The sequence below is a fragment of the Antechinus flavipes genome, chromosome 1, assembly GCF_016432865.1.
Source record: "Antechinus flavipes isolate AdamAnt ecotype Samford, QLD, Australia chromosome 1, AdamAnt_v2, whole genome shotgun sequence".
Lineage (NCBI taxonomy): Eukaryota > Metazoa > Chordata > Mammalia > Dasyuromorphia > Dasyuridae > Antechinus > Antechinus flavipes.
Genome location: NC_067398.1, coordinates 16,568,254 through 16,594,027, shown reverse-complemented (window position 1 = coordinate 16,594,027; position 25,774 = coordinate 16,568,254). Strand labels below are relative to the sequence as shown.

Genomic DNA, 25,774 nt, shown 5'->3' with positions numbered 1-25,774 from the left:
TCATTATAACTAATAATATGATATTATTAATGTTGACATGATACTGCCATTGTTGTTATTTTTGGTGGTGGTTATTGTTACCTCGTTTTCCCTTCTTTTCAATGAGCTCATATGGAAATGGTCCTTAGACAGATCAGGATAGTATTGTTTTATGGTTAAAGCTCTGGGGACTATTGTGTGCTTCTTATTGCTGCTATTAATCCATCAATCAATAAATATTAAGTGTCAACTATGTGCCAGACCCTGTACTAATGGTGGCTATATACAAAAAGAGGCAACAAAAGTCCCTCCCCTCAAGGAGCTTACAGTCTAACAGGGAAGACACCATGCAAACACATACAAAGCAAGCTAGATGCAGGATAAATAGGAAATAATTAACAGAGGTTGGGAAGGCTTCCTGTGGGAGATGGGATTTGAGTGGGCAGAGATGCGGAGAGAGAGCCTCCCAGGCATGGGAATGAGCTTGGAAAAATGTCTGGGGTCAAGAGATGAGGTGTCTTGTTTGTGGAAAAGCCAGGAGGCTGGAGGCACTGGGGGAAGAATACATGCTAGGGAGTAAAGTATAAGAAGAGTAGAGAGGTAGGAGGGGGCCAGGTTATAGAAGACTGTGGAAGTCATAGTACTTTGAATTTGATACTGGAAGCACTAGGGAGCCACTGCAGGTTATTGAGTAGGGGAGTAAACCTGCAGCTGAGGAAAATCATTTTAGTGATTAAATGGGGATGATTGGAGTGGGGAAAGCCTTAAGGTAGTCAGACTCCCCAGCAGCTGTTGCAATAGTCCACATGTAAGAGGATGAGTGCGGTGTCGTAAGAGAGGAGGGGGCACATTGGAGAGATGCTGTAGAATCTCCAGGCCATGGCAGCAGCTCAGATGTGGGAGGGTAGGAGATGATGAGGATGGTAGGATGGCTTCTAGGCTATGAGTGCCGGGATTAGGAGGATGGTGTTGGCCTGGACTGTAATAGGGAGAAAGCTAATGAACACCTTCTTTGGGCTTAAGAAGTCTGCTGGACATCCAGTATGAGATCTCTGAAGGGCAGTTACTGTTATTACGGCAAACACTGACAAAATGTATAAGTGACCTGTCCAAGATCACGTAGCACAGAAGATTGGAACCCGAGCCTTTCCTTCCTGGGTCCCAAAGTTGCTGATTTTTAAAATTTTCCCTTTAGTGATTAACTCAACTCTATCTATCTATCTGTCTGTCTGTCTGTCTTCCCTATTTGTCTATCCATCTATCCTTCCGACTATCTATCATCCATCTATCTATCTATCTGTCTGTTTATCTGGCTAGACAGAGTCCATCCATCCATCCATTCTTCTAACTTATCCACCTATCTATCCATTCATCTATTTATCAATCAATCCATCCACCTACCATCCATCTACCCCTCTATCATCTATCTATCTATATCTATATCTATCTATCTATCTATCTATCTATCTATCTAATCTTTTCACCCAACTATCCATCTATCCATCCATGTATTTATCTATTTATTCATTCATCCATCCATCTATCCATCCATCCATCCATCCATTTATTTATCTATTCATCCATCCATCCATCCAGCACTTCAAACACTTTAAAAAGAAACTTTTGAGAAAAAACATGATTAGTTAAGGGAACAGAGTGAACAGCTTAAATATATGATTTTTCAAAAGACTGACAGCTGTCTTCTACTTTAAGACTGACATTTATATAGCACTTTGAAGGTTTGCAAAAACACTTTGCAAGCATTATCTTGTTTTATACTAACAACAAACCTGAGAGGGAGATGTTATTATTCCGTTTTACAGATGAAGAAATTGAGGCAAAGAAAAATTGTGACTTGTTCGGGCTCACACAGCTAATAAGTGTCAGATTTGAACTTTGGTTTTCCTGATTCCAGGTCCAGTGCTACCTGATTGGAATTATAGAAAAACTTAGACTTGGAGATGGCTTGTGTACGTGTGTGTGTGTGTGTGTGTGTGTGTGTGTGTGTGTACACACTTCTCTCTCTGTTATACATGTGTATGTGTACATGCCCAGACAAAAGAGACACAAAATAAATTCTGAGGTAACTTAGGGAGGGAGGGGTTTTGCTATGGAGGGAGGATCACACAAGCCTTTGGGAGGACCATGATGTGAGCTGCATCTGGAAAGCTTTGGAGGATTCTGAGGAGGCTCCTCCTTTGCCTTGTCAGTGATTCCTTACCTTGTTCATGACTGCGATGGGAACCCTCTGTTGTATTTAAGATTCAGAAGTGCAAGTCAGACTGGGGTTTTCCACGCTACACCATTCAGGAGTAGGAGAGACGGCAAACAAAATGAATATGTTCTTTAAGCATCTCTGGCCCAGTGACGGTTTTTTGGTCCTTTCATGTGTCTGACCCCTCTCAAAGGAGGGGAGCTCAGGACCTGACCAGGAATAAATATGGGTTATCACTAAGTCGATCAACATGGGGTATCCCCATGTGCCCGGCTCTGTGCTGAGATATAAACGGAGACAACCATGTTCCCCTGGCTGGCCAGGGCCCGGATGTGGGATTCCATCCTTTCCCCGGGCGGGCCCCAGACATGCAGAATCACAGAGCTGGGAGCCGCCTATTGCTTTCTCTCTCACGTTACCTTCCTCCCACTGTTAAAGGGGCTTGTCCTGAGCTCTGAAAGCTGAGCTCCATTACCTCCCTCCCTGAGGAGCGCTTACACACTAGTGAGGGCAGAGCCGAGGGGCCGGGAAGGTGCACGGGGACTCAGGACTTGGTCTGGTTCTTTTTGCCTGCAGGTGTGGGAGAAGCTGCTTTTTGGAGTTTGCTTTTTTCATGCCCTTGTCCAGGAGCGGAAGAAGTTCGGCCCTCTTGGGTGGAACATCCCGTATGGGTTTAACGAGTCCGATTTGCGCATCAGTATCCGGCAGCTGCAGGTAAGGTGCTTTCTGCTATTTGGGGCACATTTGGGGAGCTGTATTCAGGCAAAAACGTGGTCCGGGAGATGGGCTGAAGGAGCCGGGCCTGGTGCCTCGATGGAAACCCCCCTCCACCTGTCCATCCTGTCAGAGATTCTTCCTGAGGGGTCGTGCAAAGAGGCTGGGGGTGGAAGGTCTCCAACGGTCACTGATCTATTGATGGAAGGGTGCAGGGGCAGAGAGAGCTGGCTTCAAATCTGCCACAGCTACTATTAGGTGTGTGACCTTGGACACCTCAGTTTTCTCATCTATAAAATGGGGATTATTAAAACATCTGCCTCCCAGAATGGTTACAAATACCAATTGAGATGATAATTGTAAAATGCTTGCCTCACATAATTAATGTTGTTAATTAGTTGTTATTATCATTAGTTCCATTGATAAAATGATGTTGGTTTCTGAGTCATTTGAAAGTGTCAAGTTATATATATAAAGAATTTACTTTTCTGGATCTTTAGGAGTTGTTTTTACTGAGCAGATAGAGCTGTAACATAGGAAGGACTTTTTATTTATTTATCTTTGCTTTTTAAAGACATATATTAAATTTTGGGCAACTACATGATGAAGTGGATGGAATGTCCATCCTAAAGTTAGGAAGATTCCTCTTCCGGAGATCAAATCAGGCTCAAACACTTACTAGCTGTGTGACCTTGGGCAAGTCACTTAACTGTTTGCCTCTGTTACCTAATCTGTAAAATAAGCCAGAGAAGGAGATAGCAAGCCATTCCAATGTCTGCCAAGAAAATCCAAAATGGGGTCATGAAGACTCAGACGTGATTGAAAATAAACAAAATTTTACATCTAATACAATAGTAACAAGACTATATGACTTGTCTGTCTCCTTTTGAATTTCTTTCATCTGTGTATTTCTAAAAGTTTGATTAACATATTCTTTCATCTCTTTCACTACTCATCGATTCTCCTTTTCCTTCAAAATGGAAACTCCTTTGGAACAAATAAGTCTAGGCAAGCAAAAGTGAAAAGTTAGAGTTCAGACAGGTGCGGAGGTTTTCAAGTGTCCTCATTTTTCTGGATTCCAGCTATTTGTGAATGAGTATGAGTCAGTCCCATTTGAAGCCATCACTTACCTCACGGGGGAGTGTAACTATGGCGGACGAGTGACCGATGATTGGGACAGGCGCCTCTTGCTCACTATCCTGGCTGATTTTTACAATCGAGAGATCATCGAGAACCCACATTATATGTTTTCTCCCAGTGGAAACTACTACGCCCCTCCTCGGAGTAACTATGAGGATTACATTGAATTTATTAAGGTAACTCTTTGGGCTGATGGGGGGTTTGGATGCCGGATTATATTGAATTTATTAAGGTAACTCTGGACTGATCGGGGGTTTGGACACCACATTATATTGAATTTATTAAGGTAACTCTGGGCTGATGGGGGGCTTGGACATCAGATTATATTGAATTTATTAAGGTAATTCTGGACTGATGGGGGGTTTGGACGTCAGATTATATTGAATTTATTAAGGTAACTCTTTGGGCTAATGGGGGGTTTGGACGCCAGATTATATTGAATTTATTAAGGTAACTCTGGACTGATTGGGGGTTTGGACACCAGATTATATTGAATTTATTAAGGTAACTCTGGGCTGATAGGGGGCTTGGACATCAGATTATATTGAATTTATTAAGGTAACTCTGGGCTGATGGGGGGCTTGGACATCAGATTATATTGAATTTATTAAGGTAACTCTAAGCTGATGGGGGGTGTGGATGCCGGGTTGATCCCATGTTTCCCAAACATCACACCTAGAACCCAGCATATAGGCTAGGGGGTGGTATTTTCATATAGGAAATCTTGAATTCAAATATGATCTCAGATAGTTACTCACTGTGTGATTCTGGGCAAGGTGCTTCCCCACTGTTTGCCTCAGTTTGCTCATCAGTAAAATGGGAACACTGATAGTTCCCCCCTGCCAGGGTGATTTAAAGCTCTGTATGAGTGGTAGTACTCTTCTTCCTTCCTTTTGTTCCAGTATCATTATAATTATTAGAAAAAGACTTTTATCTTTATCATTAGATCATTAGAAAAGCTTTCTTCGAGTGCTGTTTGGGACTGCGGCTCCTTTGGAGTAAAGCTCTGCCATGTGAATGATCTTGTGTCCCAACCTGTTTTTGTGCAGAAACTCCCATTCACTCAGCACCCTGAGATATTCGGGCTGCACGAAAATGTGGACATCTCCAAGGATCTGCACCAGACCAAGACCCTTTTTGAATCTTTGCTCTTAACCCAAGGGGGAACCACCCAGTCGGGGTCTTCAGGAAGCGCCGACACCACCCTGTTTGAAATCACCGAAGATATTCTGGGCAAGGTGGGTGAGGGAGCCGCCCGGGGCTCTCTGCCCTGATTTGGTTCTCGCTGCCCCTCCGGGGAGCAGAGCAGACCTGGATTCCTGCCCCTGTACCTGAGGCAGAGCAAGGCAGGACTGGGAACCAAGGAGCCCTGCCCGTCTCTGAGGAGCCAGCTGGGTGATGGTGGTGAGGAATATGATTCCCAGAGAGCTGGAAGGGTCTGGGAAGTCTTGAAAGCCCTCTGCCCCATTCTCTGACAAGCAGACTGAGACCCAGGGAGGGGCTAGGGGCTGGATTGGAATCCAGATCCCCAAACCGAGAGCATTCCACTAGCCTCCCTGCACTTCAGTTTGTTAAACTTTTATGATTCTGTAGGCGCACATTACATTTATTTTATCTTTGTGCATACAGATCATATAGCGGGCTCTATGGTCCTGAAGTGGGATCTCCTGTCTTTCTTTTTCCTTTTTTGTGGTTCTAGCCCAGGGCCTTGCACAGAGCGGGTATTTTTGCTTCTCATATGGGATTTTTGGGCCCCAAACAGCTTAGAACAAGCTCTCTGTGCCCTTGAGTACTGAGGCTCCGTCTGTCTCAGTTTCCTCACCTGTAAATTTGGGATAGTAACAGTAGCTACCTCCCAGGATTCTGGTGGGTACCAGATGAGGTATTTGTAAAGTCCTCTACAAACGAGAAAACTAAGCAGAAGCCGGCCGCTGCCATTATGATGGCGATAAAAACAGACGTTCACAACAAACATGGATCCCTCCCGGCCCTTGTAGTGTGTGGTGCTTTGGGGAAGCTGCCCTGGCCCCCCCGGGCCCTCAAACCCCCTTGTCTGTGAGAAGATAAGGCTGGGCCCTTCTAGCTCTAACTCGGGAGTCTATAACCCCCTGTCTGTGAGAAGATAAGGCTGTGCCCTTCCTCCTCTAGCTCAGGAGTCTAAGAACTGTAATAACAGCATTTACGTTGCACCTTAAGGTATATTCACAGATACGGTGAAATAAACAAAGATATTTACAGATACTGATCTCATCGATCCTTACTACAAACCTGGGAGGGAGGAGCTAGTATGATCCTTTTTTACAGAAGAAGGAACCGAGGCAGACAGAAATTATGTCTGGGGCTGCATTTGAACCCGGGTCTGCCTGTCTCCAAGCTTGGCCACTTGATTGTCCATTCTGCGATCTGTCAATGTTTAATTCACCGAATTAAAAAGTTTATAAAAGGCCGGTTTATCTAACCCGTGAAGGGGGCGGGGAGCTGTGCAAAGATCCTCTGGAGCAAAGCTGCTTAATCTGTGGGGCGTGACTCCATGTGGGATCATGTAACTGAATGAGGGGATCGTGCAGTTATGATTCATTATCAGCAAATAAATAAATAAATAAAATTATCAGTAAAAAAAAAAAAAACAACAAAATTTTTTTTATTCCTCTATATCTTAGGTTGTGTAAGTTTCCCAGGTAAAAACGGGTTGTGGGTGGGAAAAGCTGAGGAATCCCTACTCTGGAACACTTATGTATCATTTCCGGGCCAATCTGGGACCAGTCCCTGAAATTCCATGGGACTCAGTTTCCCCATTCTCTTAAAATGGGTAGGTTGGCCAGAATGGTAAAAGGGAACAAGATCCAGCCGGTAATCCTCCATTCAGTTCTGGGAGTGGGGTTAATGACATAGGAAGTACCTTGATATGACTCAGACAATCACTTACCTTTTACAAATTCGTCGTCCTCTAGCTCCCCTTCGACTTTGACATCGAGTCAGCCTTGTGGAGGTTTCCTGTGAGATATGAGGAAAGCATGAATACGGTCTTGGTGCAGGAAATGGAGAGATTTAACAAGTAAGCAACAATTATATTCTTACTGATTGCAGCTTTATAGATACTTGCCTAAAAAACCCAAAAGAAATACAAAACACTGGACTGTGTTTTGCTGAGTTTGGACTCTCTCCCCCCACAGAGACTCCCTTTACTAAAGTAGACAGACAATTTTTTATATCTTAAATTTACCCTTAAGGAAGCAAGGCTTATTGATATTGATTTATATATATATGTGTGTGTGTGTGTGTGTGTGTGTGTGTGTGTGTGTGTGTTGTATGTATATAATTGATTTGATTTTGTTGATAATGCATTTTTTGATTTAATTTATTGATATTAAAATTTTTGATTTAATTGATAATGCAACAAGCAGACTGTGACATCTCACTGCAAAAATTAAGCTCACTTTCCTTAATCACCTATAATGATAAGTGCCTGCACTCCCCCTTCCCATAAATCCCACCCTAACATCCTTGAGAATTCAGCCAACAATCTCCATTGGATGGCCATAACACTGATTTACAAGAAATTAAGAATAACATTTTTGATCGATGGTCTTTAAACTCCATGAAAAAAGGTTTTCAAAATGTAACCAAATAAAACCAATTGCTACGGGCAGAGGATGAGATGTACGCCATCCGTGTTGGCCTTTCTGTTATTGGGATGGGATTAAGGATGCTTTCAGTGAGTCTAGAGAAAGAGGGCTTCCAGTGTGGCCATTTCTTCCATCTGTGCACAATGGGACTGATATTAAATACAAGCGGATAATAGCCACAGGGAAAGGAAAATGAGATCACGCCAATGATATTAACGGGGATGACAGTTATGATGCTTCAGCGTTTGCACAGAGTTTTCCAACCATCCTCTGACAGAAATCCTCCAGGGTGGTGACTTCTAGAACGTCGGAGCTGGAGGACCTGGATCAGGAATGGGTTGGGTCTCATGTGAGAGGCTTGGGAGCATCTCTGCTCTTAAATAGTGATGAAGATGGCGGCAGATGCTCAGGCAGATTGATGATCTGGTGATGGATATTGGAGGGCCAGGGCCTGTATCCCTGCTTAAGCTATTACTATTCAGGCAACCTTGGGTTTCTAACTCTTGTGACCTCGGTTTCCCCCCAATAGAAAGAAGGAATTTATTTATTTCAGAGGCATTTGGAGTTAAGGGGTTTGCCTGGAGTCATAGTAAGTGTCTCAGGCGGGATTTGAACTCAGATCCTCCTGATTGCAGAGCTGGTGCTCTCCATTGTGACTTGAAATATCCCTTCTTTAAAGAGTGATGACAAGTGGCCCTTTATGTGAGAGCCAACTGTGAGAGAGATGGGAGGCGGGGACTCATTGCAGATACATCCACCAGTGCTCACTAGGACCCAGACTTATTGACACTTGGGCTTTTAAACTTTTAGCCTGATTAAAACAATCCGCAGCTCGCTGATAAACCTCGAGAAGGCAATCAGGGGGCTGGTGGTCATGGACTCAGAGCTCGAGGCCTTGAGCAGCAGCCTGATGGTGGGGAAGGTGCCAGAAAAGTGGGCCAAGCGTTCCTACCCCAGCCTCAAGCCCCTGGGCAGCTACATCACAGACTTCCTTCTCAGGCTGACCTTCTTACAGGTAAGGAAGCTGCCTCCAAACTGATGGGTCTGTTGGGGGGAGGTTTGGGACAGGGGGAGAGTCCGAATGGGAATGAGAATCCAGCCAGCGTCCTGGATATTGGACCTTCGGACTGGCAGGAGCTGCTTAATGTCTTCAAGGGCCAGAATTTGTACATACTGAGCATTCTAAAGGTCAGCGTATTTTTAAGGAGGAGGGAGGGAAAGAGGGAGAAGGAAGGGCAGGAGGGGGAGAGAGGGAGAGACACAGAAAGAGAAAGAGAGAGAGACAGACAGAAAGAAAGGCAGAGAGAAAACACATTCTAGAAGCATGGAATCTGGGATTTTATAAATTTGGTATTTATGAAATTTTAGATGTTAAAAACATTTGATCCTGTGATCTTGGTGATGGGCCCAGCCATTGAGACTGTCTCATCCACACTTGCCCAATCTAGGAGCTGGTTCATGTTTTCCCCAATATTTTGGGGGTAAGGAGTTTCTCTAGCTCTCCAGATTCTTTTCATATTCAACTGAATTTCATTCGTCCAAATTTTGGGGAAATTCTTGGAGTTTTCTGGGCAAAAAACCCACCTGGTTCCAAGCACTCAGGATTGTTGAATTTTTGTGATCCTTCCTCTACTGTTCACACTCTCCTTTGCTCCTCCATCCGTCTCTTGCTCTTCCCATCATTCTCCGGGCTGGGAGTGTCTCCTCCCCTGCAGACTCTGAGCAGTGGCTGGGCAGGTGGACGTTCCTTCATGGAGCGTGGTCTCTTTAGCTTGTGCTCAGTCCTCCTCCTCCTCCTCTTTTTCCTTTTCCTCCTCCTCCTCCTCCTCTTTTTCCTCCTCCTCCTCCTTTTCCTCCTCTTTCTTCGCTTCCCAATTGTGTGACATCGAGTCTACCCATGTAGGGAGCTTTCACTTTCATCCCCATTTTTAGCACAGCGACTTGTATACAATATGTGCTAAACTAGTGCATATTAAATTCTCTTTGGTAAAGTCTTATTCTTCTTCTTTCATCGTTTCTTTTAAAATGATCCTGCGAACTCCTTGTAATGGTAGAACAGTTTTTTCTCTTTTTCACTTCCTTGGTTTTCAGTTGGTAGCTCACACACGCTCCATAGTTTATTATCCAGTTAGAGGAATGAGATGTAGGAAGCATTCAACAATTACATATGATCAATAGGAATTGATTATATACAAATATTAATTATACATAATTCTATATGTAACTATTATGTAAATTATATATAATTATATTACATATAACCATTATATTAACACATAACTATCAAAATATGTTATAGTTGTGTTATCTAATAATATATAATTGCAATATCACATAAAAACCTAAAATTGATTATATGTCATCACTGTAAAGCCAAGGATATCTTTGTTGGGGTGGAGGAAGAATCAGAGCGTGGCTCTTGAAAATGGGGTGAGGAGAACTTTAAACCCAAATTAGTCACCACTAGAGATCGTGGTACAAAAAATACAAATCTCATGAAAAATAGCTCTTTCCCCAGCTAATTGCTTTTCTAAATTATCTTCTTTGAGACTCTACTAGATCTCACTGACGTCCGTCCATCAGTCAATAAGCACTGATTAAGTCCCTGCTGATGTGTTGGGTGTGGCCCCTTCCTCTTTTGCTTTTACAACCCCTCCCCATCCCCATCCGGTGTGATCCCCATCCTTGTCCTCCTGTAATCCATCGCATTGGGTGATCATCAGTATTTGGGGAACAGTATTTACCCCCTTAACCAGTCTGCCCATTGGAGCCCCCAGACTCACGCGACAAGTGTTGGTCTCTCTCACCCCTTACGCTGCTGCTTCTTCTCGGCCGACACGAGCGGGGCTGACACGTTCACGGTGACATTTCCCCGGGTCGGAGGGACGTCCCTGAGCTGTCTCCAAGTGCCCAGTGATGGTACCCCCTCTATTAGAGAGATGGGCGACCAGAAAAACAGGCAGCTGGGGCAATAACCAGGCACGCCGCCTCAGGGGTCCCGAGGGAGCCCACCCCACGTCACGTGGCCCTGAAGACCCTGAGTCATAGATTGGGGGCACATTCCCCCGGTGGTGGTGGGGCCAATGTCGGTGAAATCACGAAGAATGCCCGTGAAGAGATGAGGCATTCTCAGATGAAGCTCAGCCGAGTCACAAGAGGAAGCCGCTCTGTTGTTTCTTTCCCTCCCCAGATCTGGTATGAAGTCGGCAAGCCCACCGTGTTTTGGCTCTCGGGCTTCTTTTTCACCCAGGCCTTTCTGACCGGAGCCATGCAGAATTTTGCTCGGAAGTATACGATCCCCATCGACTTGCTGGGATACGAGTTTCAGGTAGAGTGACTCTGATCTAGCGTGTATCACGTTCGTGGGGACAGGATTTTGTCCTGGGAGGCTTCCGAGCCGGCATCCATACTCTTCTGTGTCCCCGGGATCCCGAAACTCAGCGTGTGTTCCACGTACCTCGTCCTTGTGACGGAAGCGTTGCGGCCTCTGATGACGTGTGTGAGAGGCTACTGCGAGTATTCAGGCGGAGGTTTTTATGTGGCGGGAGCGGCAGCTCAGAACACCCTGGCCCTGGTTTTCCAGGTTTTTGTAATTTATCACCAGAGATGTGAGGGATCGAGACAATTTGACTTGATATTTCCAGGGGCTAGAGAGTGTATTGTGGAGGGGGGAGTCAGAGAGACCCAAGTCACATCCCAACTCAGAAGGCATCTCCTTGGACAATAATAGCTCATATAGCTAGCTTTTATAAAGCACCTACTGTGTACCAGGCATGGAGCTAAATGCTTTACAAATAGATCTGGGCCCCACAGTATTTTTTTCTGTAAAATGAGGGAGTTGGGCTCTAAATAATGGTGATTTTCAGCATTTATTTTGCATGTGTGACTGACTTGCCCAGTTTGACACAGCTAGTAAGTGTCAAGTATTTGAGGATGGATTGGAACTCAGATCCTCCTAGTTACTCTGTCTACTACGTGCTTCCCCATGTGACTGATTCTTATAAGGTGGGACTTGGGGCCAGTGCAAGAATGCCTTCTCCCTGTTTCCTGAGCTCACCTGAAGGCCCGCTCCATGCGAGGTCCTCCCCCAGCACCCACCTTCTTTCCAAGCCTGGTGGAGCTGAGGACCAGGATTTTTTAGGAGTCAGGCTGCACACAGTAGGGTTGTTCTCTGCATTTACCCTTCCTCTAGGGCAGAATTTGCTGCCAGCAGAGACTCAGCCAGTTACTGGAAAAATCTAAGGGAGCTTTCTCAAGAAAGCAAAGAAACCTTCAGAGCTCCCAGAGAAGGATAATGCTTATTTTTATTTTGGAAATGTGTTGTCCTTGTGAGCAGAAGAGGCGGTCCCAGGCTTTTTTGTAAAGTTCTAACTACAAACCCTCTTCCTGCATGAGATTAGACACCAGATGTTCCCCCTTTTCATAAGATTGCGAAATCCAAAACAAGCCAATTAGTTTGGTTATCTTAAATAAAAATCCAATCACACCTTTGTCGTTGAATTGTCTCTGGTGCAAAGGGGAGTCTGTCAGTGAGGTCAGGATTATCCATCCTCCATCCATCCATCCATCCATCCATTCATCCTTCCATCTCCTCATTCACTGGTTCACTGGGGCCCACTAAGTCAGAACAATGCCAGAATCCCCTTCCAGGAACAAATCTTGGGAAGTCGAGGGACCTTTACCAGAGCCCAGGGGCCACAGCATCTTATCAGACTTTAAAGCTTGGACAGAAGCTCCAGATGCTCTCACGCTCATTTCCCCTCCTAACCATGCTCGTCCTTTCAGGTGATTCCCTTAGACACCATGGAAACCCCCCCTGAAGATGGAGTTTACATCCACGGCTTGTACCTGGACGGAGCGCGCTGGGACAGGATCAAGTGAGGTTTCCCTCCAGCTGCTGCCCTGAACCTGGCATTGAGCTCAGTGTAGGGGGGGCACGGAGAGGGGGGCAGCGAGCGGGTCACCAGAGGGGTTCTCTCTTCCCTCCCTCCCTTCCTCCTTGTCTCTGGCTCTTTCTCTCTCTGTGTGTCTGTCTCTCTGTCTCTGTTTTTGTCCCTGTCTCTCTTTCTTTCTGTGTGCCTCTGTCTCTGTCTCTTTCTTTTTGCTCTCGCTCTCCCTTTCTTCTCCCTCTCTTTCTCTCTCCCTTTTTTCCTCTCCCTCTCCTGCCTCTCGGGGTACGATGCCTGGCAATATAGCTACAGTCAATAACTGCTCACTGTTGAGTTTATTTATCTCTTCCCTTTCTCCTTAAAACCAAACCAAAATCAAACCCACATTAGAGCCCAACATGCCCCTTCGTTTTCTGTTTTTCCTCATTAAAATGATAGTAAAGTCCCCAAGTACTTGCTGTGTTTTTAAAGCTTCATTTCTCCATGTGTTTCTCATGGCTTTTCTCTGATTTCTTTTGACAGGGGACAGCTCGCCGAACAGCTCCCTAAAATTCTCTTTGATGCGATGCCCGTCATATGGATAAAACCAGGTAAATATGTCTAATCACAAAGTTCCAAAGACCATCCGGGAGGGTCTTTCTCCCAATCCCCCCCAAACCCCCAGAGCTTCTCACGGCCACTTTTAGCCACAGAGAGAGAACCTGGCCCTTAGTTGTTGGCACAACTTTGTTGACAGCCATGTGGCCACGTTTGCTGGCTTGGCTTGGGGGCTCTTAGGACTTTAGCCCAAAGTCTGCTGTGGGGGACGGTGTTTGGGGGCTAGCCTGCTCTGTTTTCTGCCCTCTTCATCCCGGAGAATGTGTCCAAAGTGGGGGGGGATCTTTTTTCTCCTTTCCCCTGGATTTATGTTGAAAATCATAAGAGTGTTTGCATCTTTCCCACCTCCCGGATCCTGATCTGACAGTTACCTGTGGGCACCTCAGAGCCCATTAGTGGTACCCACCCAGAAGGCTGGCCAGGAGCCATGGGATATGACCTTTGTGATCTGAGGGAGGGGTAGTGAGAGTTACCCAGACCCCCGTCCCCCCAAAATGGCTGCGTTCTTCCTAACGGTCATTTCCTACCATTACTTTTTCACAGGCCTCCCTTCTGGACTTGCATCACATTAAAATCATGCTTTTTCATACATTTAAATACAGAATCAGTTTGGGAAGGATTTCCCCACATTTACATGCACAGTTTTTTTCCATTTCTTTACTGAATGGCTAAGAAGGCATCTTTAAATAGGCCTAAACTGACATTCTTTTTTTTCTCATTAATTTTCTCTTCCCAAGGACAGGACCTAGCACAGCAGGTCAAAAACTAAGCTAGCAAAGACCTAGGTTCAGATCCCTTTTTCAGATTCTCTACCTTCTGGGAAACTCTTTTTCTCATTTATAAATATTTGTGTCACTGACCTCCCCAAATTTTGTTTCAGCCCTTAAACCAATGCTTGTTAAAAAAAAAAAAAAAGCTGAAAATCTATATAAGCAAGTGCCTCCATATGGAAATTAAGTTCTACTGTTAAAAAAAAAAAAGCCAAGAGATAACAAAGGAAATAACAAATAATAAAGCTCAAAGGATAATAATATTCACCTTACAGAATTGCTATCTCAGTCATATGATGTAAAGTACTTTATACATGTCAAAAGTTCTGTTCAAAACAATCAACTCTTTAGTTACTATAGTCTCTATAGTTACTTTCCCCCTTAAAACCATTGTTTTTAATTTGAAGATTTTTTCCCTTGAGGCTATTGGGGTTAAGTGACTTGCCCAGGGTCCCCCAGCTAGGAAGTGTGTTAAGTGTCTGAGGTCGGGTTTGTACAATATATATATTGACATATATATGACATATTATATATATCATATATATACTATATGTGTCATATATATATATATACACACACACACATATATGTCAATCGCTTCTGACATGAGGACATATGCCTCTGACACAGATGAGCTGGGGGACCCTGGGCAGGTTATTTAATCTCTTAAGCTCCCAGAGCTTCAAGTTGGAGAATTATGGCAAGACCTGCTTTTGTGGAGGGAGTTCCGTTCTCCTTTTCCCTTCCACTTAGAATAATGAAGATCCATATCCCAATGAGATAGGCAGAGAGGTGACAGGGCGGAGTGGAGGTCAGTGATTTGGTCTTTACCCAGCTGTGGGAGCTTTAAGACAACTATTCTGATTTTCATGGAAGAAATGATCTTTACCCATCGATCGTTGGCGTTTGTTTTCTTAGAATAATTACGGACCTCTCTTATTTTTCTAGTTGAGAAGTCCAAAATTATGAAGACCGTTGCCTACACATGTCCCCTCTACAAGACAAGTGAGCGGAAAGGGACCCTGTCCACGACCGGTCACTCCACCAACTTTGTCATCGCCATGATGTTAGAGACAGACCTCCCTGTCCAGCACTGGATCAAGCGAGGGGTGGCTCTACTGTGTCAGCTGGATGACTAGGCCGGGCAGATCCAGAGCATGGGACACCCGAGGCCCTCACGTGTCTTCAGAGCCACTGGAGACTCCGCCACCTCCAAGACCTGTGTCTCAGGGTCCTTCCTGAGCACTTAAAAAAAAAAAAAAAAAAGACTTCATTTATAGAAACCTTTCCCCCCAGAAACCACTGTGTTTAATCCGGACTTCATGTGATGAGCAAGATAAACTTGCTGTGACATCACACTTTGATTGTGAAAAGAAATTTTATTTTTTTTTAAAGTATCTTCCTCCTTTTGTGTCGTTGATTTTTTTTTTTCTATTTATGGTATGTGCATGTATACAAAAAAGAATCCGATGAAAGAGAATGAACTGGAATTATTCCTCCCTTGTCATTGTTCTAGATGTGATAATTCCATCATTCAGTCCTCAAGTGAATCCTGGCTCTCCTTTAGGTAGGTCTTCCCTGCAGTAGTGCAGATTGCCACCCATCCACGGTCTCCTTCCAGTTCATTACAAAGTCTCAGTTTGCAGAAGATTCCCTCCCTTTCCCTTCATGTCTCGTAAACACCAGTGGAGAACACAGGTTGCCTCTGTTCTTTTTGCTCTCACCCATCTTTTCCCCATTTTTCTTTCCTTGATATTACTCATTTGTAATTATGAAGCCTTCTCACATTTTATCGCTCTCAAGCATTAAATGCTAGCTATGTGCATAGTCCCTAGCATGCTCTCGCGCGAGGAAAAGTGAAAAAGAAAGCTACTTTCTGCTCTCAAGAAACTTAGATTCTGATGGAAGACATTATTTTAAAAGCTGAAAAGCAGGATGGGAGGGAGCCGAGAAAGGCGCTCGTGTTGGAGGGAAGGAGAATGGTAGGAGAGTTGGGAGAGCCAGGAGTGGAGGCTGGAGAGGGAAAGAAGTGGGGGCGGCTCTCCTGGGCACGTCCTTAAAATGGAGGTTGTGGGAGGAACGGATCCATCAGAGCAAAGGGCGCGTCTTTTTTCCCTACTGCTTTCCTCAAGTGAAAAACAAAGCATTAATAGTCTGTAGTAGGGCTATTATGTATTATATATTTTATATGTATTATATCTGTCATATAAACAATATGTATATTATATATCAATAGCGGGGTATAGTAGATAGAGAGCTGCCCCAAAAGAACAAGACACAGGCTGTGTGACCCTGTACAAGTCGATGTTCTAGGTAATAATATTGGACTAGAAGGTGCTGACCCAGAAATGGGAGCTTCCTCTGCCTTTCAATCCCTACTTTCCCCAGCTGAAAGCCGGAGCAATGATAGCCCATGTTTTCCTGATGCTTTTGAAGCAATCATTCTCTACAGCTGAAAATCTAACCCCTCACGAAGTACTTTGTTGTAAAGGGAATTACCAGATCGTAGATTTGGAGCTGGACAGGGCCTACAGACCATCTAATATTTCACGGGTGAAAACTGATTCCCAGGCACCTGCCCGGTGCCAAGCAGGTGAGTGTCAGCAGTGGCGTGGGGACCCAGGTGTTCCAGCATCCAGAGGTGTTCTCCCCTCATTCCCTTAGGAGGAGCCTGGCTCAGGGAGGGAAACTCGAATGGGGCAGCTTTCCATGGCGGCTCCTCCTCTGGATGGCATCTGGTGGTCACAAGGCCTACTTTCCCTTGGAGAACTTGAAGGGAACGTCTAATCACCTGTAAAGACTGCGACAAGCCAGAAAGGACTCTTGGAAGGGTGCACAATGAAGTCCCACATACAGCTGCTCTCCCAGCTCTGTGCCGTTAAGCAGAAACATTTCCACCAACCCTTTTGATTAGACTTTCAGGCTAATGACTGAAAGATGATGGGAGATGAGGGATAATAGAGATAATTTTTCTCTGCCTTTGCAAGGGTGATTAGGTTGAAAACTGCAGGCACAAAAAAAACCATATTTTTCTTGGTTTGTGTAAGTTTATGGCATTAAAAACTAGAGACTAAATTTGTCACTAAAATATATTTTTATTATAAATTTCCAAATGATGGTTGAAAGGTTTTTGTAACTGCTAAAACTCTTGGTGGATTTCTGAAGATTTGTAGCTACGATTAAGATTACAGGCAAATATGTTCTTATTCCTAGAGGGTGATATTTGCTTTTTTTTTTTTTCCTGGGAAAAGGAAGATTTCACTAAAAAAGATCTATTTCACCAAAAATAAGGACCTAAACAGAATTAAGCTACTTTGAAATGATTCAACAGAATGAGGTCGTTTAGGTAATTTAGTGGCTAAATCACCTAAATTGAAATAGACTATACAAATCGAGAAGTCAAAGTTTAGTGATTAATTGGTGGAAATCTATAAGGGAAAGATTCAGTGGAATTAAATTACAATATGATTAAAAAATGAGTTTAAGCAAAAGTAACTACAGTAAGATGAAGTGTGGAATCAGAGTAAAAAAGGAATTGGTAGATAGACTGTAGTCAAAGTGAAAGGGGTAAGTAGAGAGGAAGTACAAGAGAGGTTTAAGCTAGCAGAGAAGATAAAAGGAGAATAGGTGGAAGCTAAAAGTTGGAGTCCTTTTGCATTGACTGTGGGAATGGAAAATTTGAAAGGGTTCCGAGTTTGGGAAAGGTTTGAGAAAGCTTTTTATCTCAGTGAGAAGGACATGAGAAACTTTTTGGAGAAGTACCTGTGAGCAGTTTCAGAAAGTTATAACATTTGCCAGATGGAAACCGCAGAAATAAATTGCAAGTATGGAAGTATTTGAGAAATGGTAGACATTGGAACCTTGTGGGTTCTAAAAGAGGAGCTGAATCTTTGAAAATGAGCAGTGAGTCTAATGTAATCTCAGATGCTGAAAGCTAATGGCTCTTGGGAAAATTGAGATTTTCACTGTTAACTATGTGGTTGTAAAGACAGATTTGATCTGGTTGAAATTTGTCCTGAAACTAAATTATGGTCTCGTTAACAGTGAGATCTGTTCTCCTTTTAGGATAATTGTGGTAAATGAGAACTTAGTACAAGATGCTTGATAATTAGCATTAAGGAAATATGCTTGAAAAATGCCAGGATCAAGAAAACCTGAGTTCAAATCCATTCTCAGAAACGACTTTGTGTGATCTTGAGAAAGTCAATGAACTTCTGTTTACCTCAATTTTCTCAACTGTAAAATTGGATAGTAAATACACCTTCCTCCCAGGATTGTGGTAAGGATCAAATGATATAAAAATTGTAAAGTGCTTAGCAAAGTGCTTGTTTGGCATATTGGGAATGCTATGTAAATGTTAGCTCTTATTTTTATTACATGTAACTATTCTATACTGGGTTTTTGAATGCAATTAATATAAAATGCCAAATTGATAGTCGAGGTGATTTTCTACATAAGAAGATTTGGAAGTGTATTCAACTGAATCGATAATTATTTGACAGACAAAAAGTTTTGTGTTAGTTTTAAAAATACACAATATTACTTATGTATTGTTAGATTTTTGATTTTTCTTGTATTGCAAATTTTGTGAAACAATCACGCAAGAAATGCTGTTAACTTGAAAAATGGTGCCTAGATGGTGACATTTTTGTTTCATTAGAAAATTAATTTCTCTTTTAATCTGAACATTGTTGGATTATGAATCGGTTTGTTAAAGAATGTGGTCATAATGTTTGAAAACTATTAAGTATTTAATTAGCTTTGTTTTGCTTCACAATGGATAATAACTCACTGTTGGAAAAAATGTAGTGCAGGCTTTGGCACCTTGTCTGTGAGTTTCCTTGGGAGCTTTCCTTTGGCCTTGGCTTAAGATCTTGTTGGATCTGCATCATGTTGGAAAGTCCTAAAGCAATAGAACTCTCCTAGCCAAAAGGTTGGGAGGGAGGGACTTAAAAGTTTGAGTAGAGTGAGTTTTATCTGATTGATCGATTGTGTTTGGCCATCATGTGGACTAGAAAATTCTGATGCATAATAAAAGTCACTGAGAACTCCAAGAATAAGTAGTCAATAATTAATTGGTTCCAAGATGTTTATTCATGCTCAGAAACCCTCCCTATGGCTACTTTTATATTTTTGGGAGAATACTAAAAATAGAGGGGGATGTTATAATTCACTAATCGGTCAATTCTATTATTGCTTGGCTAAATAAACAATTGGCTTAATTAATTGGCAATTAAGCTTGGCTAAGGGAAATGCCCGTCAATCATGAGCATTTTGTCAATAGTCCTTTCACAGATCACGAGATATTCTACAGATCATAGGTCATATCGGCAGGGACTTTCCAAAGGTTATAAGACCCTTTCAGCAGCATTGTAGGATCTTCCACAAGTCATAAGATCTCCTAGTGTTTGATGAACAGTATCTTAGGATGTTGTAGGTTTGAATGAAAGATTACTAGGAGTGGACTACTGGGATTCATAGGAGTGAGGAAACAAATGAACCTTATCATAGCATCTTACAGAATGTGTATGGGTGTGTGTGAGAGTAATGCAGAAATTAACCAACAGTATGAATCCAGAGGATAAATAAAAATATAGTCATCAATAGTTCTAAAAAACATTCATAGTTCTTATTCTAATAGCAATAACATATATAACTAATTGAAACTTAAAAGTATTCTGCTTAATTCACTAATATAATTATGGATAGCATTCAATAAATTGACTAAATTGACTAATTTGAGTAGGGGTATCAAAATCATTTGTGGAAATTATAAAATTATATCTGTGAATAGTATATATTGAAGTTACTTGTTTGCGCTATCTTAGTATCAGCAGACCTTAATTTTAAAGATTTTATTTTGTCTTATGGGTTAATAGACAATAGAGATATCATTTAATTTGGAAACTTACAGCAGCCAACATTTTTCTGAGTTTTTGAATGAACGATCATGTATTCACTGTCTATGTGAAGTTCCAGAATGTGGTTATTCCTAAATTCTAAATGATTGATTTCTGTTCCAGGATGCATTTAAACTAAAAATAATAAATAAGGTAAGGCGAAGGTCTCATGTGTGCTTATTGTTAACAGTTATTGCAACAGCATGAGAAAAGCAATAATAACAGAACCATATGCTGTGATTAGTAAAGTTTTGGTATTTCAGGTGAAACCTCTTGGGACTTGAGTTCTGAATTTTGCTTTTGGGAATGATTGTCCGAATTGTCATTAAATAGTCTACCATTTAAAGGAAAGGCCACATGCTGTCCAGTCTGGGAATTATTACATGTGACTATACCTGGAAAACTTGAAGAGACAATCTTGTGTAGTTTAGAGGATCCTTTTGACTCAATTTCCCCATTTTGCCATTTTTATTTTTCTCACCTGGTTAATTCTGAGCCTGGATAATGATACCTTGTGACTAATGTGGAACTTTGTTATATGATTTACTGTTCATACTATAAGTCATTTAGAATTTAGAAATAAAACAGAGATAAAGGAGTTTTCCTTTGTTATGCTTATATCAGGTCAGTCTATACTCTTGAAGAAACAGTCTTGATATTGTCATAACTGTGTGCTTACTTTTTCCTTTCAAAGCAGCCTTTTATAATTAGGGCTGGTGAATTATAGAAGGTTTTGTCATTGCAATATTAAATCTATTAATAGATTAATACGAAAACTCTGAGTTACTATTATGAAACGTAAATATGAAAGATCCTATTGTTTTTAATATGAATTCTTCAACTCTAAATGCTAAGCAACTAGGTAGATGGCACAGTGAATGACTTTAGAACCTGATCTTAGCAACTTAGTAGCTGTATGATCCTGGGTAAATCACTTTACCCTGTTTACTGCAGTTTCCTCATCTGTAAGATGAGCTGGAGAAGGAAATGGCCAATCTCTGCCAACTATCTCTGCCAAGAAAACTCCAATGGGGTTATGAAGAATTGGACAAAACTGAAATGACTGAATTATAAAAAATGAATTTCTAGGCTTTTCCTCCCCTTATTAAAAGTTAGCTCCTTAAAGTAAATCATTCTTTCTGGATAATATGACATCAAATATATCTTCAAAAGAGGGGGATAGGATAATAGGATAAAGATACACAAATTTAAATTAAAATAGAGTAGTAAACTTCACATTGGGAAAGCAATATGATTATACTTTTTTCTCTGAGAACAAGGATTTATCTTACTGCTTGCTATCTGTCTGTATCTTTCTATATTTATCATCTATCATCTATCTTATCTACCTACCTACCTACCTGTGATTAGCTTCTGAATGTTTCTTTATTTTTTATTTTTTATTATAGCTTTTTATTTACAAGTTATATGTATGGGTAATTTTTCACCACTGACCCTTGCAAAAGCTTTTGTTCCAATTTTTCCCCTTCTTCCCCCACCCCCTCCCCCAAATGGCAAGGAGACCAATACATGTTAAATATGTTAAAGTATATATTAAATACAATATAAGTATATATGTCCAAACAGTTATTTTGCTGAACAATAAGAATCAGACTTTGAAATAGTGTACAATTAGCCTGTGAAGGAAATCCAAAATGCAGGTGGACAAAAATAGAGAGATTGGGAATTCTATGTAGTGGTTCCTAGTCATCTCCCAGAGTTCTTTGGCTGGGTGTAGCTGGCTCAATTCATTACCACTCTATTGGAACTGATTTGGTTCATCTCATTGCTGAAGAGGGCCATGCCCATCAGAATTGATCATCATAGAGTATTGTTGTTGAAGTATATAGTGATCTTCTGGTCCTGCTCATTTCACTTCTGAATGTTTCTAATGGGATATAGAGGCTTTCAATACATTTTAGCAATAATGTAAAATTATTTTAAGAAAAATAATTTAAATATTTTCTTTTCTTATTTAAATTTTTTTTATATTAAGAGACAGAAGGGCTCATTTTCCTAGGCAGGCATATATAGATCCTTTTAAAATTCTTCTTCCAGCCTGTTGATGGCATTGTCCATCATGGTTCAAATGAAAGTGCAGAGTTCAAATAAAAGTAGGGCAAGTGATAGGTAAAAACTGAAATTCTCTGAACTTTGGAGTACATTGTGGGTTCCTAATTTTTATTTTTATTAAGATTATTTTATTAATAATTTCTTAATTTAAAATTATTTTTAGTCAGGATAAAAACTCCAGAAGATTTGAATTGGTTTTCACTACATAAACTTGTAACTGGAAAACCAAATTTAGGAAGTTGTACTAAATTGTATTGAATCTATTGAGTATTTTAGCAGAACTGCCTAGGAAATCTGTGCAAGTAACTTGGAATCAGAAAAGCAAAACTGCTAGGAGCATCCCCCTCCAGAGCTGCTGATGAAATGGCCATTGAGGGTGGGTGACCAGGAACAAGGAGACTTGATGTTATTTAATATTGATGATCATTATTATATTGCATTTGGCTTTAAGGTTTCATGGTATTTATGTCTGCTTGAAAGAGGGGAATGCTCTGTTTGGGGATCAGGGTCATTCTTCCTACAACTCTTTGGTTAACTAAAAGTCTGGTTTATATTAATGTCACCTGTAAAATTTGACTTATGAAATAATGTCAACTGACATCCCCCATGTAGAAGCAAAAAGGGAAATCTGAGCTCCCCAAAATGATTTAGTATTTCCTAGCAATTTGTACAGATTTCCTTGACCATACCATAGTTTTCTTGATTATTTTAGTGATAGATAAATTTCCCCTCTCAATCAGGCCATTGTGAAAATTCTAAGTGTAGTTTATTCTGTAACCTGACTTAGTTTACCTATAGAGTCTCTTTACCAAGATTTGTCTCCTTAAGATTATGGCTCTGAGCAATTTGGAGTTATGCTCAAAAAGTTATCAAACTGTGCATCCCCTTTGATCCAGCAGTGTTTCTACTGGGCTTATACCCCAAAGAGATACTAAAGAAAGGAAAGGGACCTGTATGTGCCAAAATGTTTGTGGCAGCCCTGTTTGTAGTGGCTAGAAGCTGGAAAATGAAAGGATGTCCATCAATTGGAGAATGGTTGGGTAAATTGGAGTATATGAACGTTATGGAATATTATTGTTCTGTAAGGAACGACCAGCAGGATGAATACAGAGAGGACTGGCGAGACTTACATGAACTGATGCTAAGTGAAATGAGCAGAACCAGGAGATCATTATATACCTCAACAACGATACTGTTTGAGGATGTATTCTGATGGAAGTGGATCTCTTTGATAAAGAGAGCTAATTCAGTTTCAGTTGATCAAAGATGAGCAGAAGCAGCTACACCCAAAGAAAGAACACTGGGAGATGAATATAAACTGCTTGCATTTTTGTTTTTCTTCCCGGGTTATTTCTACCTTCTGAATTCAATTCTCCCTGTGCAACAAGAGAACTGTTCGGTTCTGCACACATATATTGTATCCAGGATATACTGTAACCTATTCAACATGTAAAGGACTGCTTGCCATCTGGGGGAGGGGTTGGAGGGAGGGAGGGGAAAAATCGGAACAGAAGTGAATGCAAGGGATAAGGCTGTAAAAAATTACCCTGGCATGGGTTCTATCAATAAAAAGTTATTTAAAAAAAAAAGATTATGGCTCTGAGTGGCAGCTAGTTGGTGCAATGGATAGAGTATCATCCCTGAAGTTAGGAGGACCTGAGTTCAAATATGACCTCAGACACCTAATACTTCCTAGCTGTGTGACCTGGGCAAGTCACTTAACCCCAATTGCCTCAGGGGAAAAATACGTTATAGCTCTGCTTATCTAAGTTCTTTCAAGTTTAATGATACTGGAGGAAGCATGGAATTATGATTTCTGTGATACTCATGTTCACATGGTACCTATTTTCTGGTGTACATTTAAGTCCCCTGACTTATAGTCCCTGAGAACTACTTAAATTGATCCCTTTGACTATGAGACATTAGGAAGAATTTGTCTCCAATCTGGTCCCTAACCCTCCTTAAAGAAATTCTATCAGGCTCTAGCTAGATGAGTCATTGAGCCAGGTTATTTAATGACCTCCCTTTGAAATCATAACCTAGATTTCTATTTCTGTAATTATACTTGAGCTAGAGCTTTAAGCTTCAAAAGAAAGGATTATGGAGAAAAACAGTATTGAACCTTTATTAATATCGTTGAACCCAGTTTTATGTGACTACAAAATTATCTAACCCCAAAGCTTGCTGTAGAGGTCAGGCTGACCAGAGACGCTCCAAGGAAGCCAGGATGGTGTCAGGAGTGCATAAGGGTATTTGGGGGACTAGGATCCTTGATGTGAAGGCTTGCTGAGCCTCTTCAGGACTGCTCATCCACCTCTGATGTCCACCTGGCACTTGGCTCTCACTTGTGGCTTCAAAAAGCTGTAGTATCTGTGTCAACCACCCCTTGGTAAAATCAGCTGGGCCAAAGGGCTAAAGACAGGTCAACTGTTGGGCCCTTAGTGAGAGGGATGTCTACCTAGTTCCTAGCACTGGAAGCCTTCCCCAGGTGAAATGAGTGACTGAGAACAAGGTGTTCCAATAGCCAAAAGGCACTGGGGAGCACTGAGACCCCACGGTCATCGACTGTATCCTGGGCCATCCCCGTTCATCAGGACTTTTGTCTTGCCATGGTCTTTGATGAGTCAGGAAAAGAGAATGGGGCTGACAATTAAAAAAAAATCCAACTCACAAGTCAGCCCTGTGATGTAATTGCTCCTCTCTGAAAACAAGGATGACCAATAGCTACAACAGACCCCATTCAACACTTGTGTTTGGGTTTTCCAAATGAGATTGTTTCACCTGCTGATACGCATCTCAAACTGCCCTTCTTTTGGCCTATGTCAGTCAGGCAAATGTCCTTATATCCTTGTATGAATTCTGGATAATGGATTTTATGTCTATGTCTATAAGATCTTACACATAAAGCATTATATAATGACGTATATAATAATGTACTGCATTATATGGCAATGAATTGTAATTCATTATGCATATATAGTCTACATACACACACATGCACACATATATGTATATAATGAAGACTCACAGAGGGAACATCTTCTTTCTAGCTCTTCCAAACTATTGTGGGGTTTGTTCTCATGAATGACACGCTATTCCAAAGAATCTGCTGCCTGTAGATAAAAAAGAATATAAGCAAAGACAGTGGGAAAGTTAGTTTACAATAATTAGGGCTCCAAGCTGGCTTCCAAATTACTCACGTTCTTTCACAGCCTTCAAAGATGCTTGAAACAGCATTGTTATTTATTTAACTATTATTTTTATTTTCCTCAGTTACATGTAAAAAAACTTTTTTTTTGTTAAATGTATATATTTTTTAATTATAGCTTTTTATTTATAAGATATATGCATGGCTAATTTTTCAGCATTGATAATTGCAAGATCTTTAGTTCCAATTTTCCCCCTTCTTTCCCCCACTCCTTCCCCCAGATGGCAGGTTGACCAAGTATATTCTTTTTTAAAACATGTTTTCATATGTATCATGTTTGGAAAGAAAAAGCAAAAGGGAAAAACCACAAGAAAAAAAAAGTGAAAATAGTATATAGTCAGTTTCCATAGTTCTCTCTTTTTATGCAGATGACATTTTCTATCTAAAGTTTATTGGGATTGCCTTGGATCACTGAATCGCTGAGAAGAACCAAGTCTAGTTGATCATTGCACAATCCTGCAAACTGCATAATTTTTAATCAGTCACGTTATCATCTGGTCTAATCTCGTAATGCCGGTTTTCCCAGATTACATTTAAATATTGTTTATTTTAAACTCATTCCTCATGTTCCCCAGAACCCCTTAAGGTCGGCACTACGGTCCAAAGAAAGCAGCTGCCTAATGCATCTTGAACTGTCAGGATGGCTAACTGATAACTCCGGTC

The 25,774-nt window shown here is 41.5% G+C and overlaps 1 protein-coding gene across 1 annotated transcript in view; it reads left to right on the top strand.

The window, feature by feature from the left end:
- DNAH12 (dynein axonemal heavy chain 12) overlaps positions 1 to 15,424 on the top strand; it is a 136,909-nt gene extending 121,485 nt beyond the window's left edge. The window contains 9 exon segments of the mRNA XM_051979504.1: positions 2,771 to 2,908; positions 3,991 to 4,224; positions 5,098 to 5,286; positions 7,000 to 7,103; positions 8,485 to 8,689; positions 10,865 to 11,002; positions 12,460 to 12,551; positions 13,086 to 13,153; positions 14,879 to 15,424. Coding sequence (XP_051835464.1) covers positions 2,771 to 2,908; positions 3,991 to 4,224; positions 5,098 to 5,286; positions 7,000 to 7,103; positions 8,485 to 8,689; positions 10,865 to 11,002; positions 12,460 to 12,551; positions 13,086 to 13,153; positions 14,879 to 15,069 — 1,359 coding nt within the window. The 3' untranslated portion in view covers positions 15,070 to 15,424.
- Positions 15,425 to 25,774: the final 10,350 nt, after the last annotated feature.